General features: G+C 44.0%; 1 protein-coding gene across 1 annotated transcript in view; it reads right to left on the bottom strand.

Annotated features, from left to right (window-relative positions):
- MYH11 (myosin heavy chain 11) overlaps nt 1-19,261 on the bottom strand; it is a 54,240-nt gene extending 34,979 nt beyond the window's left edge. The window contains exons 1-4 of the mRNA XM_054180438.1: nt 19,179-19,261; nt 12,414-12,772; nt 8,067-8,223; nt 1,729-1,756 (exon numbers count right to left, since the gene is read on the bottom strand). Coding sequence (XP_054036413.1) covers nt 1,729-1,756; nt 8,067-8,223; nt 12,414-12,755 — 527 coding nt within the window. The 5' untranslated portion in view covers nt 12,756-12,772; nt 19,179-19,261. The remainder of the gene's footprint in view (nt 1-1,728; nt 1,757-8,066; nt 8,224-12,413; nt 12,773-19,178) is intronic.
- Between the last annotated feature and the right edge of the window lie 558 nt (nt 19,262-19,819).

The following is a 19,819-nucleotide window of genomic DNA, read 5'->3' as shown; positions in this document are numbered from 1 at the left end:
AGTTACTCTAAACATCTTGATGAATTGCTTACTGTGGCTGTTTTCAAAATGGGAAAGGCATTTCATTCTTTTTTAGGTATTACTGGTGTGAAAGACCAGAAAAAACAAAGGCATTTTAAATATATGGTAGCTGCTAGAAGGAGATCCTTCAGCGGATTTTCATGAGCAGAGAGGCATAGATCTGCAAAAGTAAGTCTCTCTCTTAAAAAACTCTGGTGTCCCAAAGTTAAAAGAAGATTTGAAGATTTACTAATGGAAAAATAAACTGAAGTACAGGAATGGAAGAGGAAATGCATATCAGAAATTAGTCTTCATTACCATGACCTGCTTCTTCCTGGGAAGAGTGTGATGGTAGATTTTTATTTCATCATTGAAGCAGTTTTAGATTTCTTCTTGGTATTAATGCATTGTAGGACAAACTCTTGATTGATATACTTAGATGTAATGGAATTTTGTTGCAGGAAAGGTTAGAGCTGTTCTAACCAGGTACAGAATAGAATTTTTACTATTTCCTAGGTGATCATTTTTCTTTCCAGTCAACAGTGGCACTCACAAGTAACTGTGTGACTGATGATCAGTAGTGTAAATATATATTCAGTGGCAACACTTTGACAATGTGTTTACGGTGCTTAAGAAACTACAGCCTCACTGCATGAACTTTCTATAAGTAATATGCATGCCATCCTCTGCAAAAAACAGCTAGCACTTACATAGAATCTGATCATACCTTTGATCAGGAAAACTGGAAGATGCTTAATATAGCAAACACAATATTACATCAAAAGCATCCTCAGTGGCATTCAGGCACATAAAGTCAACTAGCAACAGAGGAATGGAGAAAAGGTCAAACCTGAGGATCTCAGCTAGGAGATCCCTGTCCAATTCAACAGTCTGAGTGCTTTGCAGAATCAGTAGGAATAATAACCCAGTGGGAGTTTGTGGAATAGTCAGTTGTGCACCACAAAGCTCATTGCAATTAAATTATTGCCTGACCACAACAGCTGAACCACACTGGCAGGCCAAAACTCAAGGAGAAGGCCTTCAGCAAGCTGGGACACAGCAAAGTCAGAGTCCAGAAGAGGGCTGGCTTAGCTGGTATCTCACTGGTGCCTAAACTGATGGTGTAGGGTCTGCAGAAACCTCCAATGCATGCAGGGCTGCTGAGCCCCCAGCCTTGTGCACAGGCCCCAGGGTGGGTGCCCATTGCCAGCAGGAAGGTACCAAACCTTCCCCATGCTAGCTCCAGTGTATGCAATTAGCACAGAGCAACGGCACAAGAACAAAAGATTAGAGGTTTCTGCAATGGCAGCTGAACTGGGAGGTTGTGGTGAGACAGCCAGCACTGAGAAGCAGTGCAGTAAGCACCCAGGATGCCTTCAGTGCCTCAATTCTCTCAGTTCCTCAGCTTCCTCTAGGAACTTTTTAGAATCTCTTGTTCTCTCTGTACACAGAGTTTTACCACCACACTCTCTGGCTGTTCATTGCAAACTATTGAATCTGTAGATTCAAAAAGTCAGTTAAAAGAAATAAGTTTGCTCATTAAGGCTTCCTATGACGCTGATGCCGCTTTTTATTTTATCACCAAGTGAATCTGCTGGGGCAGATTTAGGGCTGGAGCTGAGGCTTAGTAGAGGAGAGGACAGCGTGGTCCATCAGAATCTGAATCAATTTTGAATAAAGCATAGCACTGTAATAGTGAGGTGTACTCAAGCAGATTGGTTCACTTACGTGCACAGGATGGACTGGTCTTCTCGATCTGTGAATAAAGAAAAAGAGCCATTAATTAGGGAAAATGCCTGTCCTGCCAGGAGCACTCATATGTGTAAGGATTTACACTGAACAGCTTGGACCCTCCAAACCCTGACAACCCATGATTAGCCAAACGTACCGGGTTCACATCTTCTTTAATTTGCCCTTGCATTTAAATGACCATCTCTAGTGGAAATATTTTGTACCCAAAATGAACAAAAGGTTAAGAGTTCACAACTATTTTTTGGTAAATTCCATTAGAGATGAACTGTAATGAGGACAGCAAAAAGATCAGCTCCCTATAAGCAGATTATAATGGAAAATTTCAAACCTGACACTCAGGTTTTTCCTGTGCTTATGAGGTAATGGCCAGCAGCCCACTGGAGACAGTCTGGACAGATAAGGCATCAAAACCGAGAATGTTTTAAGCTGGTCATGCAAAGCTTTGAATTTTCAAAGCAGAGCAACTCAAAGCAGAGCAATTCAACTACCTGAATAATGAACTCTCTTTCATTTCAGACTGAGAGACACAGACAGGACCAACAAACACATTTTGGATCAGGATTTATAAAAAAGGTGGGCCCAAGTCTCCATTTCTCCTGTGTGAGGCATGGAGGAGGCTTCTGTGCAGCAGAGTCCAGGACTCTCTAATGCTGCAGGAAGGTTTAGGATTACATCCCAGCTCCACAACCTGCTTGCAGCGTCCCTTCCTGCTTATGCTTTGGGAATTTCTCTTTACTTGCAGAACTTTGACAGAGAATTTTCTATCAAAAGGCTGTTCTCAGGCTAAGAGTTTAGGCAGTGATGGACAGGAACGCCCACTAAGGTTGTGTGATGTGCTCCACGATGCTAAACTATTTTGTAAAGCTCCATTGAAGCAAGAATTCAGAAAAATCTGTGGTAATGGGAGGATTTAGTTTGCCCTCTCTGTAAACATGCACAACTAACCTGTTTTCTGTGATCAGTTCTGAGGTAGAACAATATAATTTTTCTTTTTACTGTGGGAATTGTCAAACATTGGGACAGGTTGCCCAGAGAGCTGAGTTATCTCCACACCTTGGAGCCATTTGGATTTAAAATTGAAGGAGGCTTTTAGCAACCTGCCCTGGCATTGGAGTTGGCCCTTCTTTGAGTGAGGCTGTCACAGACTACCTTGTTCAGGCTGTAGAAGAATCTGACCTAAGAAATTTCCAGGGAGGTCAAACAGAGTTCTGAGAAGTGTGTGTAGTTTACAGATCTGAGTCTTGAGGCAGATAATCAAGGCAGAAGCAAGTGCTTATGTGTCTTTTGGCTCTATTTATCAAATGCAGAGGCAGCATGATCCCAGTGGAGCCTGTGGTCAGAGGTAAGACGTGGACTCCTTCCTCATGTTCAGTGTGTGGGGTGACTTGTAGGGCTACCTATCTGATTGCTTGCCCCTATCACTGACCCTGTATGTAATAAATACCGTGAGATAAACAAGCTTTCTGTGCTGGGTAAGGATAATGGAGATAAATTAGACCTAGTAAGCTATTGCTGCCTGGATCACAGCCAGCCTAGGAAAAGCAGCAGAGGATTCTGCTATGCTTTGTATTGGTTCTACTCCCAGTTCCTCTATAGCTATAGCAGGGAGGGCTTTAGTGATCACTCACATGGCAAATGGTGCCACTTAACTGCTTTATTCTGTAAATTGGTGCAAAATGACTCATTAAATTCCTATTGGAGAAATTTGTCAGCAGTCAGCACAGCAGGACTCTTCCACGCATAAACATTTGGGAGGAGGAGCCCTAAGCCATGTTTTTCACTGCAGGATAGGAGCTAGGCTTGCTTTTAAGTTAAGAAAGTGAGAACACGGTAGAATTCTTGCTAAAAATACCCTGTTGTATAAATAGAAACCATGGGCATATATTGATACTGCATCACAAACCCATAAATACCATAAAGAAAATAAAAGTGACTTCTGGGTATGGAGTTGCCAGTGGAATTTCTGAGCTCAGGGAACATTAGACAAAGTTGGTCTTCTGCAAGCCAAGTATTTTCTCACTACTCTTTGCTGCCCATTGCTGCCCCAGTAAGTAAAAACCCCTTCTTGAAGGTATGTCACAAACAGTGAGTTTGCATGAGTGCAGAAAAGTATTAGGAAGATCAGAGCTTGCACCTCGTGCCCTAGGACAGACAATAGGCTGTAAAAGCCCAGCCTGAGTATCCAGGTTTCTTTGGATCATCCCAGCCAGTCATGCAGGTAGAGGGAACAAATCCTTCTGAATTAGGAATAAGAGGGGGATGGAGGGAAAGACTCAGATTGAAAGAAGTGACTGCTGGATGGTAGCTGTCTATCCGAAGATGCTTTCTGGTGAAGCAGTACTTTGTGACTGACTGACAGCAGTTTGAGAACTATTGGGGCTCCTTGGAGGGAAAAATCAAAACTATTTATTTGCTTCCAGCTTTCTTTTGTAGTCTGAAAAGTTCCTGAAAAAAAGGTATGTGTTTTGCACCTTCTCTGTGGGTCTAGACTAGACTAGACTAGAATTGAATTAACCAGGTTGGAAAAGACCTTTGAAATCATCAAGCCCACCCCACTGAATTCGTGCAAGTTCCTCTCTTGGTAGCTGAGCTTATCCCCTTCCAGCTTGCCCTATATTTTGACAGCAAGCTTCCAGCCCTGCGCTGCTGAACCATGCAGCCTATCCTGCAAAAGCCCATGCTGGCAGACCACCCTGTATAGATTCATGGACGTTCCAGATGTTACTCTACTTCCTTCAGCAGTTCTAACAAATTGAGAAGGTGAGGATGAAACCTATCGTGAAATCTGTTCTGGTCTGACTTGAGCTGCAGATATAGCTCTCATTTACTTTCAAGGGCTATCCCATTAGGTTACTCCTATTTCTGTTCTGTAATATTTCACTCTATAGAAAGGACTCTGTCCTGTTTAGGGAATCTGCAGCTTTATGTGAGTAGATCTATCAGAAGAGGATGACTTGCACAAAGAAAACTCCTTAAGCTTGATTCCTGGGACTTAAAAAGTAACAAAATACGTCTTGTAGATTCCAATAGCTTCTTGGTTAATACCTTTTAAACTACCTGGAAGACTATCATATCCATCTATGTCTAATTACATGGTTTGGATGTGTTGGGTTTTTACTTTCTCCTCAATTTTTAACAGCATGGAGGTTTGCATTTGCATTCTAACCCCCACTGGATTTCCTAAACATGCAGTTCACTTTTTTTTTTTGCTTTTTCTGGAATATGCTTAGCTTTTTCACCAAACACCTCCAGATGGCTTGTAAGAATCCTATGCCCCTCTGTTCTTGATAGCCTAGCTAGCTCTGCTTAATCACAAACAAAATCAGGCGGTTTATCACAATGAAGCAGCAAGTTGGCAGCGCTACCATAAAAGGCAAAACTGAGACTGAAGTCATGCTCCAGCACTCGCTTACTACTTCTTTACATTTGTTAATACCTCCCCTGCCTAACGGGGACATTTCTGTACACTCCTGCTGGGGACACAGGGAACAGATGGCTTTCCACAGCAGCCTTCTTTTCTGAGGTCTTGGGAACTGTGTTTTCCTCCCATACCTCCCAGTAACTACCAGGTTGTTTGTTTTTCCATCTTTAACTCAAGCTTGCATAAAAATGGCTTTGCAGAAAATAGATAACCTTCTTGAATTTGCAGAAAGCTGTAATATATCTTCTCCACAATGATTTATTGATAGAGGACTTAATAAAAGCCTAATTATCCATGTGAAAACTTTGTATCTGTTACTACTGCTGCATAACCTGGCTTTTCACATTTGTGTTGTTTATCACTACTTTGCTGTTTGCTGAATACAGGGAAGATGGCAGAAGGCGACAGAATTACTCATCCTTACTGGACTGGCTTCTCAGCTCCATCATCACTGAAAGCTGGCATTTCTGCAAGAAGAAGTCATCCACCTATCTCCAGCTCCTCTTTCCTGCCCTGCACTGCCTTCTCTTTGTTTCTGTGACCAGCATTAATGCAGCCACACTGTGCATCAGGAGGGGGTGACTCACCTTAAAACTAATTCAGCAAAAGCAAGGAATAGTTTTCACCTGGAGCGGTTTCACATCCTGGCTACGTGAAGACTGGTGCTGTGAGTGCATGAGCTGGAATGGGGGTCAAGCCACATGGCAGCTGTGCTACTGAGGAACTACTTCATCCAAAACACATGAGAGAGAGGTGGATGCAGAAGCATGAGGTGATTTTTCATGGTTGCAGTCTCTAAGTGTAATAGCAATCAGCTAGCTTGTCTGTAAAGCCAAAGAGTGGGACTTAAGTTCACCGTGGTAGCTCCTGGGGACTGATACACACAAATGCTCTCATGGAATGTTGTTTTCTCTTAGCCTTTTAGATTAAAGAAAGCTGAAGTTTATTCTTGTTCTGGCTGGAAATGAGCCTCAGTGACTGTGCCTGGGCAATGATCATACTGCATTAGTGATGTGGTAATCAGCAGATTCAAGAAGACATCCAGCACTCCAGTTGAGCATGAGACAGCACAAATGTGATTTGTTCAAGGCTTTTAGATGCTCAGAACCACTTGAAACAAGTGGAAATTTTATCTCTGCCAGCGACCCTCTTTGTTAATTCCTGTGTCCTGTGAGGTACCAGCTTTTCTGCATCTTTGGAAGAAAGTCTGATTTCTGTTAACCATGGGTAAGTGTTATTACCAGAGCAACTCTGATGGGACATGATCTCTAAGGAACACATTAACCAAGTAAAACTCTAAAGCAGAGGAGTGCAGTTTGCATGCCTTTTTTGCTCTATGTTTGTACTGACAGAAGAAAGGGTGAGAATGTGAAGGGCTGGGATTCCCAGAAGATGACCCTACAATAGGACCAATGGTCTGCAGAAACTGAAGCTTGATTTACCAAAAGATAAAGGTTCCCTGAGACATCTGAACAAGCTGATTGATCTTGGCCAAGAGGCTCTGGTGACGAAGTACCAGAACGTAATTCTTCAGTCTGCTGAAGCTAAGATATATTTGACTTTGTCAGGGAGAAACTATGAAGGTTTCCCAGATAAGGAACAATACTGAAATCTCACAAGGAAAACATTCAGTGCCCTGATCCATGTTTATAAGTAAGAAGTTTTGTTTCTATTCCATTTGCAAACATGTTTACAGGAGCAGTGAAGCTCTCCGTGTCTGCCCGTGTTGCGTGTGCTCACACACGCAGTCGTCTTGAAGCCCACTTTCACCACTCCAAAGCGAAGAGAATTTGGCTGAATAATTAGAGTTATTTTCAGGTTTGGTTTAGTTTTATGCCCAAAACACGAGCACGTTTTTACAGACAAAAGCACAGCTTTAAAACCAGCTGGGGCCCTCCTCAGGGATGGAGGGACTCCAAATGGCACGTGCAAGTAAATAAGCAAGCGAAGCGTGGGTGTCCTGGGCTTGTGATGCAAACTCCTGTGGGACTGCTCTCCGCCTGCCATGCCAGCTGTGCGTGGTGGGGATGGGAGGTAGTGGAAGAGCATTCTCTTAAAGGTTCAACTGATGATCTAATCCCTCCTCTTTTCTTTCTGCTTGTTTTCGCCCTTCTCTCTGCTGCCAAGAAGAATTCCTTGCAAAGGGGGCACATGGCTAATGAGGCCTGAAGCTTCCCCAAGAGTTGATGGGGCCAGGAAATTATTACGAACACCAAAAAAAGTGAACAGAAAGAAGCTGCCTCTTCCTCCCAGCACCCAGCCTGGGAGTCACAGATTCATGCATTCATTACTGTGCCTTCTTCATCCCTAAACTATGATTTTTCCATAGAGCAAAAACCCCTCAGTCTGTCAGTGGTGACTGCAGAAGGAAAAGACTTTGAGTTTCAAAGGTCTTACTTGCACTATTTGGTGCCTGACTGCTTTCCCATTGCTGCTCCTTACCATTATTGTTACAAACCAGCACATCTCCATTCAGGGCTCCAAAGTAATGAAAGCAGCCCCCAGACATTGTTTGAGTTTGCTTTGCTAGGGGAAAAAGAGAGAGAAGCAGCGTGGACAGATCCAGCAGCGCTAGCAGCTAACTTTGGAATACTCTGCTCTGGTGGTGGGGAAGCTTTTTCCATGCCCGTATTTGCCAAAACTATTTGCTTGACTTTGAAACCTTCCCACATGCCTCGACACAGATGGGCAAAAGGATTGTTTTTCCTTTTTGAGTCACAGTGTTTGTGGAGTGCTGTTCCTGCCAAAGAATTCCTCTGAAGCTTCTAGAACGCCCATGTCACCCTCCACAGCAGATCTTTTCTGCCTGTGCTACTACATGTGGGGCCAGAAGGTGTTGCCTCCCCCACTGGCATCAGTGGTCTCCAAGCACTGGGGCACTGGGCTGGCCTACCTTGCAGCATGCTCCTGTAGGCATTGTCGGCGATAGCGTAGATGTGGGGGGGCATCTCGTGCCTCTTCTTTCCCTTGTACATGTCAATAATCTTCTCTGAGTAAATGGGCAACTGTTTGTATGGGTTTATCACAACGCAGAAGAGACCTGAATAAGTCTGCAAGGAAATTCAAACAAAACCCAGGATTAATGTCATCTACTATGCCTGCACCAGCTGCAGCACCAGCTGCACTGAGCTAACAGGATTTTAGCAAGTGCCACTCTCTTGTGTTCTGCTGAACATAACAAACAAAGCAGTGACTTCAAAAGGTGCTCCTATGGTTGGTTTCCAAGTACACAAGGAGTTATTTCTGATAAGCATGCTGCTGGAAAGTATGTGAATTTAGCACTGTGTAGCAACACCAGGATGTGCCACTACAGCTTCAGCACAGAGTGAATCCCCCTCAGCAGTGATGATGTAACAACTGTAACAATTCATAACATTTATTTATATCAGAGAATTCTGGAATGACTCAGGTTGGAAGGGACCTCAGAGACCATCTGCTCCAACCTCCCCACTGTAGGCAGGGACACCTCTCAACTATACTCAGCTGCCCAAGGCCTGACCATCCCCAGGGAGGAGGCATCCAGATTCTGTCCTCTGCTCAGGTAAGTGTCACATTTTGTAAACCGAAATCCTTGGTGAGAAGCTTGGATTGGTGTTAGAAGGAGGGCTTTCAAAAGACTGTAAGAAGAGCATGTAGCAAAAATGATTAATGAGAGTCCTTGCAAAGAATTTACTCAAGATCCAACCAGCTGTCTTCGCAGAGTGGTCATGCCCTCATGATGTGACTGTTTCCTTAAGAAATTTAAGGAAAAACCTGGTTTCTGTTTACTTTAGTGAAGGTATTCATATAAAAATACATAAACAAGAATGTTGGCTACCAGCTGATAGCTGTTCTTCCAGCTCTTCTTAATTGTTGTTTCTTTTTTGTTTTATTTTTCCTTTATTTTTGGAATGCTTTAGCTGTTGAAATGGAGCACAAGTAACAGCAGAGGATAATGGATGAGCCATATTTCACAAACAATTGCTAAAAGTAAGCAATTTACAAGGGGTTTTTGTTTAAAAACCCAAAATGAAATCTACAAAGTTATGAGATTATGGTTGCAGGGATATTGTGATACTTCAGCAGGCCTATGGCTGTTAGTTTTAAAGCCATGCCTGTCTGGAGGAAAACAAAACATAAGAAAACAGCAAAACACCACCAAAAATTAAATTCTGCTCCTTGTGGTTTAGACAGAAGTGGGTCTGGATTTTATTTTTTATTTATGAACAAGTGCTTTGTGGTGTGCAGCTGCTGCCATGCCTTAGCCTGAGAGCTGTGTCCAAGAATGGCTTGGTTTCCCCATAGGAAGCAGTGCAGCACAGGACTGTAAAATGGCATCTGGAAGGCTTGGCTTGGCTCTGGGTGCAGGGATTTCCCTTTCCTTACCATAATAGGCAATGGCCCAACACAGCCTCAGCACAGCCTGGGTGCTTTATATGGTATTAGCAAATGGGCATCCAGCAGCCTCCAGCGGTAAGGAGCAAGTTGGGTGCTCCACACTGGGCAGGACAGGGTCTGGGGTGCTCTAGGTGGTGACAAAGACCTCTCCTCTTGTTTTGGGTTGTTACTGCATCACCATGGTCTCAAGTAAGACAACAAGATCTTTGCTGGTTCGCTTTATCTCCAAGCTAGAACCCTTGATGTGGGAGATAGATAATCACTGTGCTGTATTTTCATTGTCAGTGGAGTTCAGAATTTAACTGTGTGTTAATCACATCAAAATGAACTTCAGTGCTACCAGGACAATACACATGAGAAGTAACATTTTTTTTATCCTAGAATGACCACCAAGGGCATTAAGAAATGGATAAGCAAGGTTTGCTTTCTGAGCCAAGTAAGATAATAAAAGAGTAAATTTCTAATTCAGAAAATTGATTGAGGCTGCCCTTCCCTGAGATTCTTGGGCATTTGCCTGGCTTGCCTCATGCAGAGGTCTTTGCACAACAGGCATACAGGAACATACTTTTGAAGAGCTGACTTTGAGGCACAAGAAGCAGATTCTTACGGTATAGCTGATGAATTTCAGGAATCCACATTTCTACCTGGACTGTGACTGATACCATCTCTCACCTCAGGAAAGTCAACCATTGTTTTCACCACCTGTAGCTCTAGGTATCTGCTTTGCAAGGATTTGGGGAAACTAGGTGAATGTATGTGATGTTTTGGATGTAAGTGAGCCTCTTGGCTAAGCATGTATGCAAAAGGCTTCTGTGCCTTAAATCACTCTGCTTTAGGAACAGCCTGTCTAGGGAGGGGGACCTCCAGCCATATCTCTTCCCAGAGGGTCTGGAGGCAGAATATAAAATGAAGTGTCTTAAGGATAATATCCATAGAAGTGCTGAATTTGAGTATTCCTTGGATAGCCACTTCTGGTGGCTATTTAAGGGGGGCTGGCAAAAACCCCACACATCTGCATTGTAAATGCCTTGTTTGGCCAGAGGAATGCCACCTTTGCTTCCAGCGTGCCTGTATAGTTCCCTGTGTTTAGGAAAGCATCTTGCACTCCTAGGTGAAAACTGAGTCATGCCTATGAATGCAGGTACAACTATCAAATCCTCTGAAGTTGTGTTCCTGTCTTATAGATATTTGTGTAATCATTCTGGATCAAATTTGCATGTGGACAAAGCAGGTTCTGTTTGTTCTGAGCAGTGTGAAATGTGAGTTAGTGACCCCACACTTCTTGCCCTTCATTCCTAATTACCTATGATGAAAGGAAAGGCCATCTTAAAATCTAATCTCTTGAGAAGCAACACTTCAGATTTCAGATAAGTTTTTGGGTTTGTTTTAATTTCTAACTGCATCATCCAATTTTTGAAATTAATTTTCTTTTCCTGTAGAAAGTGAAAATTCCACAAAAAAGATCTACGAAGTAAACATTGTGAATCCTGGAGCCAGAGCGTTGCTGGGAACAACAACACTAAAGGAATAAATCCCACATGTTTTATCCCACTATCCTTCATCTAATTCTTTCTAGACCTTGCAACAATGCAGAACATTTTCAGAAAAAGAAAAAAGTAATCAGTTTTAGTAGCTGATGGTGCCTGTGCTGGGAAAAGAGTAGGTGGGGCCAAACTCCCACCCTGACAAGATGGAAAGTCTAGGTTCTTTCAGGAATCTTGATGATGTGCATTTTAGTGAATTCCTGAAGGAAAGACCTTGAGTTTAGCTCTTTGAAGTTACACATAACATTTAAATAGTTCCTTTGTTGGACTGTAGGGAACTATCTTCTTTTCTGCTTCATTTCCTACTATCCAGTTTAGCATTCCTCATATTAATAATGAGAGCTCTACATCTGCTTCTCCAACTTTGTTACTTAAGCTCTGTACTGTCTTTCACTCATCAGTGGTCTGTCATGCAGACAGAATTTTCACAGACTGGAACTGTGGATTACTTTTCTGCTGCAGAGTATAGGGATTCTCCATGTGGAATCACAGGTAGGAGCTAAGGTCCATGGAAACTTTCTGGGCTTTCTTACTGAGCAGTTTGCTAACAGTTGATGCAGATAGACTGAAGGGTTATTAATGTCACACTTCTGTTAATATACTTGTGTGGACTGGAAGACCAGAAAATCTTGCCCCTAATTCCCATGGCCATGGAGAAGGTTATCATTTGCCCTGGCTTGGCTGATCTGTAAGTTGACCAGGAATGGGGGAAAAGAGTTTTGGTGTGTGCATGACTTTGATTCAGTGACACACTGGTCCATGAGAGCAGGCTGAGGTGAATTCCAGTGCACTGATTCACTTACTCGAATACAAGGCTTAAGCACCCACTAAACCAGAGTTTGTCAGCTGCCTTTGAGTGGGAGTTCTGCCTCAGCAAAACCTGCATGATTTGACTTTTCCATATATTCTTTTCACAAGTTGCTGGAAATTTGTTCAGGTTTACATTGAAGTTATCCAAAACTCTCTATTGCATTTTGCCTTTTCTTTTTTCCCAACCAGCCAGGCTGAGGTGGTGTTCAGCTATTGGAAAGTACTTTCCAAGCCAACTGTCCTTTCAGAATCAGTGTGTTTGGGGGAAGAAACCTTCATGTATTTTAATTTCATTAAGCAAAGAAGCAATTATTAAAGAAGCAGGAATTTTGTGTGGAACAAAGGGAACTAAATAGAGTTTTGATTTAGGATGCCATGACTGGAGGGTTGGTGCTTGCACGGCAGTGTTACATGCAAGGACTTCATCCCTGGCAGTGGCTGTGACCAGGCTTACTTGTGAGAGGAGGTGCATGCAAGAGGACATGCTGTGTGTGCTTGGTCTCACTTACATAAATTAACCCTGAGAAGTATCTCTCCCTTAGATTGTGCAGCACCGAAGCTTCATTGAGGCAAGTCAGCTCTGCCATGTCCTCCACCTTGGAGAACTTCGGAGGGTTCATCTTCTGGATGTCATCCTTGCTCAGTGTCACTTTCTTTCCATTTTCTGCCAGTTCCACTGTCACCTCATCCCCTTTCTCTTCCTTGATACTTGCTGCTTCAAATCCATGTTTCTCTGATGGAATCCAAACCAATTTCTTCGCTGACCAGTCGGCCTGGGCAAGTGGGTTGTTAACGAAGTTTTTGTCCACAAAGAGGAATTTCTCATCATCGCTGAGAGGTTTTTGAGCCATTTTGACTCAGCAGACACCTGTTGAGGAAACAAAATATTCTGCTTTAAAGGGAGGCAAATGTGGAGACATTCCAGGGAAAGTACATTTGTCAGATCTCCCTGTGGTAGATCCAAAGCACTATAGGTCCTGTGTCTTACCTCACACTTCCCTGCAAATACTTTTGGGTGCCAGCTCAAAAGATATCCACCTTAGAGTATCTGTACTGGGATTCCCATTCCTTTGTTACTGTGTCTGAATTCACTTAAATCATAAGCTTCATGGCACTAAACCAAACGAGGATGCCTGCACTGAATAGAATAGAATAGAATAGAATAGAATAGAATAGAATAGAATAGAATAGAATAGAATAGAATAGAATAGAATGGAGTAGAATTAACCAGGTTGGAAGAGACCTAGAGACCTGTTGTACTGAAGATCAGAGCAAAAAGTAAGGCACAACTAATGTCTCTGCAAGGAGACTGTCAGGACTGCACTAAGACTTCCAGCTGAACAGCTTCCTGCAGCCTCATGTCTTGCCCATCACAAGGTTAACTGAATTCAGATGCATACAAAATTTCTCATCTCCCAAGTGCTGTTGAATGTTTACTGAAGCATCAGTGCAATAATGAAACCATCAGTAGAACAATTCCCAGGCTGTGTTCTGAAAAGGACAGAAATGATGTTTTCTTTCAAAGGACTGTTTCAAATTACTCCAGTGCTATTTCATTTGGAGAAGAATAAGATTAAGGAAAGGTCAAAATAAAAGAAAAAAAAAAAACAACAGAAAAAAACTGCTGTTATCAGTACTGCTGGTGAGGGAGCAGTAATTTAGAGTTAGCCCCTTTCCATTGTTCAGATGGTGGGAGAGGATCATTTATGAAGGGTAAATATCTACCACATGAGAGAGTAGAGAAGTACAGCAAGCCTGGAATTTACATCAGGTATTAGATAATGTGAACCAAGATGCTCACATTGGAAGGATTGAGGCATCTGTGTCCTGCAGTTCTGTAGATAAAATAGCATCATGCAGTCACACTTGGATAAAGCAGCTGGATGTATCTGCACTGTAAGTGAGAGCCACAGGAGGGTCTGGCTGCTTTACACCCTGTTTGAGAGGCAGGCAGCAGCTTCTTTGCTGCTCTGGCCATTGGAAGTTAGGATGTAGCTGCAAGATCTGTGCTGATAATGCTGGAGCTTTCACCAGTGGTCTGCTCTGTCCTATGGGACACACTATTCTAAGTAAGGAAAGGAGTAAACAGAGGGCTTCTTGTGGTTTGCCACAGGGCAGGGAAAGAGTGGTGCTTGTGGAAACCTGCCATGCAGTGGAGCAGGGGGAGGAGCTACAGGGGGGAGCAGGGAAGGCTGTGTGCCCAAGAAAAACATCTCTAGGAGACAGAGGCTGTTACATTTCCTTATTGAGAATGAATTTAATATTTACAGCATTCAGACAAACATGAATCTTGAGAGAGCTTGGAGAACTGACTGCTAAAGATGTCAGCAATCAACCCATAAGCAGAGCAATATTTGTGAGGACCAAGCTCTCTGGTATGCTGCCAGATGGACACCCTGTGCTCTGGGAGCATCAGAGATCAGTTTCCAAATATTTGTCCCTGAAGCCTTCCCACAGATTAATTTTTTTTGCAAGGCCAAAGTGTGTGAGGGGTCTGAGAGAGAAGCATGGATCATGCTAGAGGTGACATAAAGCTTAAAAACCAGAGTAGGATTTTCGAAGCGCCTGAGAGAGTTAGATGATATCCCACTGAGATGCGCTGCTCTTTAAATGCCCTTGCCAATTCTCTCACCTGAAACAAAACCAGCTTTCCTCTAAATGTGCTGGTTCTAGAGCCACCAGCCTTGCCTGGAAATCTTCAGCATGAAAAATTCACCTATGGATGGGCAACATGTGTGGTGGTGTGGGTGGGCAGGAGGGAGACCCTAACAGCTTGGCTCTGTGCATGCCAGTGGCCTGCGTGAAATGTTCCTTCCTGCCGAGGCTCCATGAGGGAGCTCTGTAGGATATGGCCCTTTGCTAGCTCCCAGGGGATTCTTGGAAGAGAGCTGCAAGAGGAAACTATTTGACCTCTGTGTGGATTAAGGCAGAAAATGTTCCCTTGTTGCCAAGAGAGCTGGTAGAGCCGCACAGTTCCAATAATGGAGATGGTATTCTCTCCAGCCGAGCTTTCCAGCTGGCGGCCACAGGGTGAAGCCATCTGGACAGGGGAATGAAGGGAGCTGTGCCCCATTGCCAGGGTTGTGGATCCAGGAGCAGAGGGCTTGGGGAGCAGCATGAGCCTGCTATGGGCTCTCGCATCCTGCTGCAGTAGCAATGGGCAAGGCACCTTCTCTGCCCCCAGCAGCATGGGAGGCAATGGAGTGGGAAGGTATCAGTCCATCATGAGCCCAGAGCAGAGTGCAGGTTATCCTGAAGCATCAGGAAAATTGGATCATGCTGCCTTTGGGTAAGTGCCAAGTGACACCACATCCAAATCAATAGAATTTGGTACTGCTGTCAGACTGACCCACCGAGCTGAGTTTCACAGAGTGAAACCCTGCTACTTTCAGGCTGTCCACAAAAAATAGTGGTGGAAATGAAACTGCTGAATCATCCTGACCCCCTACTCTCAAACCCCAACCAAATATAAAGCGGTTGGCCTGCTGCAAAGCATTGTCACCAGCTGGGTGACCCAAAAGTTCTTCCCTGTTTCAATGCCCAAGGACCAACGGAAAGCTCCTTTCCCTTTTACATCCTAAGTCAGAAGCATCTTCCACAGCTTACAACATGATACAGAGCTGATCTGTCTGCACTCTATTGCATTCTCCTGCTTCTTCCTGCATGTAAAACTTTCTGCACCTTGTTATTTAAATTCAGTCTTCTTAAAAGCAAGGTAAGGTTGGAAGCTATAAGAGGTGTCATGAACTGCAGAGCTTGGAGATAGAAGGTTTTATCTCCAGACCACAACACTGTGTTTCACTAGTTTAAACATGGTAAGAATAGACCCCTACAGGAAACAGGGAATAGACAGTCTGAAAAACAATGAAGAGAAAACATGGATTTATGTAGAAAGAACTTTTCATGGTTGATCCTCTGGAATCTGAGGGCAAAGTTTGAGTAGCAGCTGAGTACCACTGTAGTATAAAAGGAAATATAGTTAAGAACTGTGGATTAATAAATATTAATAGCTTATGGACCAATGAATATTAATTGATACATATTAATAATAAAGCAAGATTTCTGAATGGAAGGGGCAGAAGACGAGTTCCACAAACTCAGCTTCATTTGCCCTAGTGAGGTTCTGTGCAATAAATTAAAGAGCTGCTGAAGCTTTCTGGTTAAAAATTGGCAGCAAACCTTCTGCTCCATCTCTGATGAAGAGAGATGCTGCACTGGTCCAGCATATGATTGATATTGGGGAAACGGGCCAAGGGGAAAGATTCATTACTGCCTGGCGGGAACCTTCCCTGAGAAGGCAAAGTTTGCACCTTAGCCAGTTCCTGGGTTTCATCCTCAGGGCTGGCTGAGAGAAATGGAGACCAGTATCTTATCTGTACAAAAGATGGAAAGAGGTTCTCATCCACTCTTCTGGGTAGATGATAGTCCACGTACAAAGGTATGTACTTTATTCTCAGAGGTGAGCTATGCAGAGGGAGGGAGCAGAAAAAGCAATCACAAAAATACTGCTGCTATGAAATTTCTGGTCTTAAAAATGTGCCAAATGACACCAAACTGGATCTGTTATACTTGCCTAAACCCCAGACATGCATGTGCACTTGGACATACACTTCCACACCTTACTTTCTGTTCTTACTGCTGTCCCATCTGGCTCATCTTTGCGGTCTTTTACATTACAATGGCAGTGACAGAAGCTGAATACTGGCTTTACAACTGGTTTATCCTGAGTATATTATTCCAAGGATAAAGTATAAATAGTTCCAGGAAGTGCACTTTAATTAAAAGGTTATTGGCCAAGCAGTATTGCCTCCTAGTTCAGACTTAGAGGGACTGCTGTTCTCCTAATGAGAAGATAAAGGGTACTTCTCCCTTCCTCTGCAGGATGTGCATGGCAATATAAAAATTCTTCACAGCCATACAGGGGATAATTATTAGAACAGAGGGAAATACTAACCAAGTATGCAAGTTATTTCCACAGCCTAAGTCCTGCTCTCCTAAGTGGTTTCTTATGAAAGAGTGTATTGGTACCCTGATGCTTGACTCAAGCTGTATTTCTTGGGCTACAGCAGTTCTTGACTACATTCTTTCCAGGTTGATTGTCTTTTGCTTTTCCAGTACTTAGCATAGCTTGGTAAAAAACAAACCCAAAACCTATGGGTGAATCCTAATCTTGTGATCCTCATCTGGGAACTGGTTCCCCAGCACAGTTAGCTGTGTCACAAGCACTGCTACCAACCCCTCCTGGCCTTTTGACCTCTCCCCAGTGGTCACTGGGACCACCCCTCAAATGCTTACTCTCATCATGGATATTTTTATCTGAACGTGGAGGTATCATCTGTATTAGTTTATGGTTGTTCAGCCACGGAGAGAGGAAAGTCTGTATTTGAAGAAAGAACATTTTCAGTAATTTCACAGGGCTGTGGATTTTGGGTTGTTTGGTTGCTTTTAAATTCATTCTCCATGAACTTTAATCAAATTGCCTGAAACAGTGCCTTTGTCTCCTATCGGGTCTTCTCGGCCCTGCAAATGCAAGTTACTACATAACTCTGATAAAATACTTCATAGCTCCTTTTTTTCAGTACTCCAGAGAAACTGGCCCAGCTTACTACCTGTGTTATAAACTGTAGGGATTAGAAAAGAAGGAAAAAAAGACTTGAATTACATCATGTGGGGGTAGACTCCCTTTATCTGGAAAATACTAGTTCCAATATCCCCAAATGTCATCCTATTAAGTAAATTAGATTCTGCATGTTCATTCCAATTCATAAATAATCCCTACTTTAGATGGACTTTGCACAAGTTGTAAGGCTGTCTCTAGCTCTTGGCTTCATCTGAAATTAACATACTTAAAAGAAAAGCCAACAGATTTGCAACTAATAAGTCTTAGTGAATAATAAAGAGGTGGGATCCTCTGCATACATCTATGCATGCTACCATATATGGTGATGTTCTTCTCAATACTAGCTGTTCCACAAAAATGTAATGATAACAGATTCAAAACAAATACCTTTTAGGGACTAGTGTGTCAATTGCAAATGAGATAATAAAAATCATTGTTTACATCTAAGCGAACACAGCCAGAGGAGAGTCGTGGACTCAGATGGCTGCTTCATCAAGCACTTTGCTCTCTGGGAGTTTGTTGGTTTAGCCCCTGTCTGAGAGGCTTGAGAGAACCGTGGGCTTTGACACTTCAGCAAGTTAGTCCCTCCGAAGGGTCTTGTTGCAAGCTACCTGCCAGGGCAAGGCTTTGAGTGACAGAGAAGGTGGGCTTGGCTTTGAACTAGTGTGTTTTAGAAAATATACTCACTGAGTCCTGTGAGATAATGACGACAGACCTTCTGGTGTCTCCTTTGTTTAAAATAGCTCATGCTGCTTCGTCGCATGCACACAGGTGTGCCTTTCATACAGCTCAGCATTCCCCCCGGTGTGCATGCACACAGACATACACGTGTGTGTGTGTGACAGCGGCCAGGGGACCCCCGCGGTGACAGCGCAGCCGCTTTCTGTGCTGCCATCTACTGCCGCCTGCCCTTCCCTCCCGGCGTTCTGTTTAAAGTCCCTCGCTTTATTTTCCCTTTCACAAAAAGGCACGGCACCTTTGCAATTGCTTGAACTCGTGCAGTTCAGGTTGTTTTTTCTTAAACTTTACTCCCAGCATATTGAAATGGAATGCTAAGGCAAAAATGCTTCCATTTCTTCCTCTAGTTTTAAAGCATTTTTCCTGTTTAAAGCACAAAACCCTGCCAAACTAATTATTCTGTTTGGTTATACTTCCTTTAAACAGCATGGGAAGTGCGTTTAGTTCCTTTCTTAGGACTGAAAAAGCAGAAATAGTTACAGGAGGTGAGCCGCTCGGGCTGCCGAGCTCCCTCACTGCGGAGCGCAGGTGAGGTACCTGCACCACGGGCAGCACCCAGCGCCCGCAGGCGGGGCTGCTTTGCTTGGAGGACAACTCGCCCTCTGCAGCCAGCATCTTGAAGGTTCAGTTCGGCAGCAGCAGTTAGCAGTGACTGAGCAACAGGCTAGAGCATCCCTGCACGCTTTCAGACCGGCATGGTCTTTGATGTATTGTAAGCAGTACACTCATGCCGAGTGTGTCCGATTGTGTCCGATCGGTTCAGTCCCACCTCTCGTCTGTACACCACCTGCATCTTAGCTGACCGAATGTGTCTGCCCAGTAACATAACGGTTAGCTTGCCAAATGCTCCATCCCAAAGCACTGCGAGCCCCCCACCCCAGCCCCAGCAGGGGTGCCCGGCCCCTGCAGTACTTACAGGCGTCCGATTAGGGCAGCAGAGAGGGAACTGGAGAGTCGGGAACCTGTGCAGCCACCAGCCGGGACGGTCCAAGTCCTCCCGCCTTTGCAGCCTCCCTATATAGAGGAGGAGAATCTTGTCAATGGGGAGGGGCCCTGGAAACCACGTCCCGCTGGAAAATCCTCTCGGTACCTGGGTTATAAGAGACAGCCTGAGACAAGGAGCTCATTCCCAGCAGGGCCTAGCCTTGGGCAGCTGTCCCAGTCCTGAGGTGCTCTTCAGGGAAGCAAGCTCGTGCTGGCTTTTGGAAAGGCATGAAAGGGGTACCCCTGAGTCAAAATGGGTGCTTCTCACTCACAGGTTCAGAGGTTTTGCTGTTTGGAAAATAAATGAACCTTAAACTCCTTCCTGCCTTGGAAACATCCTCACCCCTAATGTCTAGAAGGACAATGGGCAGTTCATGGTGGTCCTGTGGGACACAGGAGGTTCCCTGCCCTTGGAGTTAAGTCCCTAAGTTCAGGGGTTGCTTGGGAGAGGAGGGTTATTGGTGCCCTAGCAGGGCTGTGTGGGTAGATGTTGCTGTGGGTCTTGGTGTGTTTATGTGACATCTGGAGCTGGGGGCTGGTTTAAGCCTCCTTTGCCCCGGGGGAACAAGACAG

This window comes from Dryobates pubescens, chromosome 4 (genome assembly GCF_014839835.1).
Source record: "Dryobates pubescens isolate bDryPub1 chromosome 4, bDryPub1.pri, whole genome shotgun sequence".
In the NCBI taxonomy this organism is placed as follows: Eukaryota; Metazoa; Chordata; class Aves; order Piciformes; family Picidae; genus Dryobates; species Dryobates pubescens.
The sequence above is the reverse complement of the archived record's forward strand: the minus strand, read 5'-3'. Positions and strand labels throughout refer to the sequence as shown.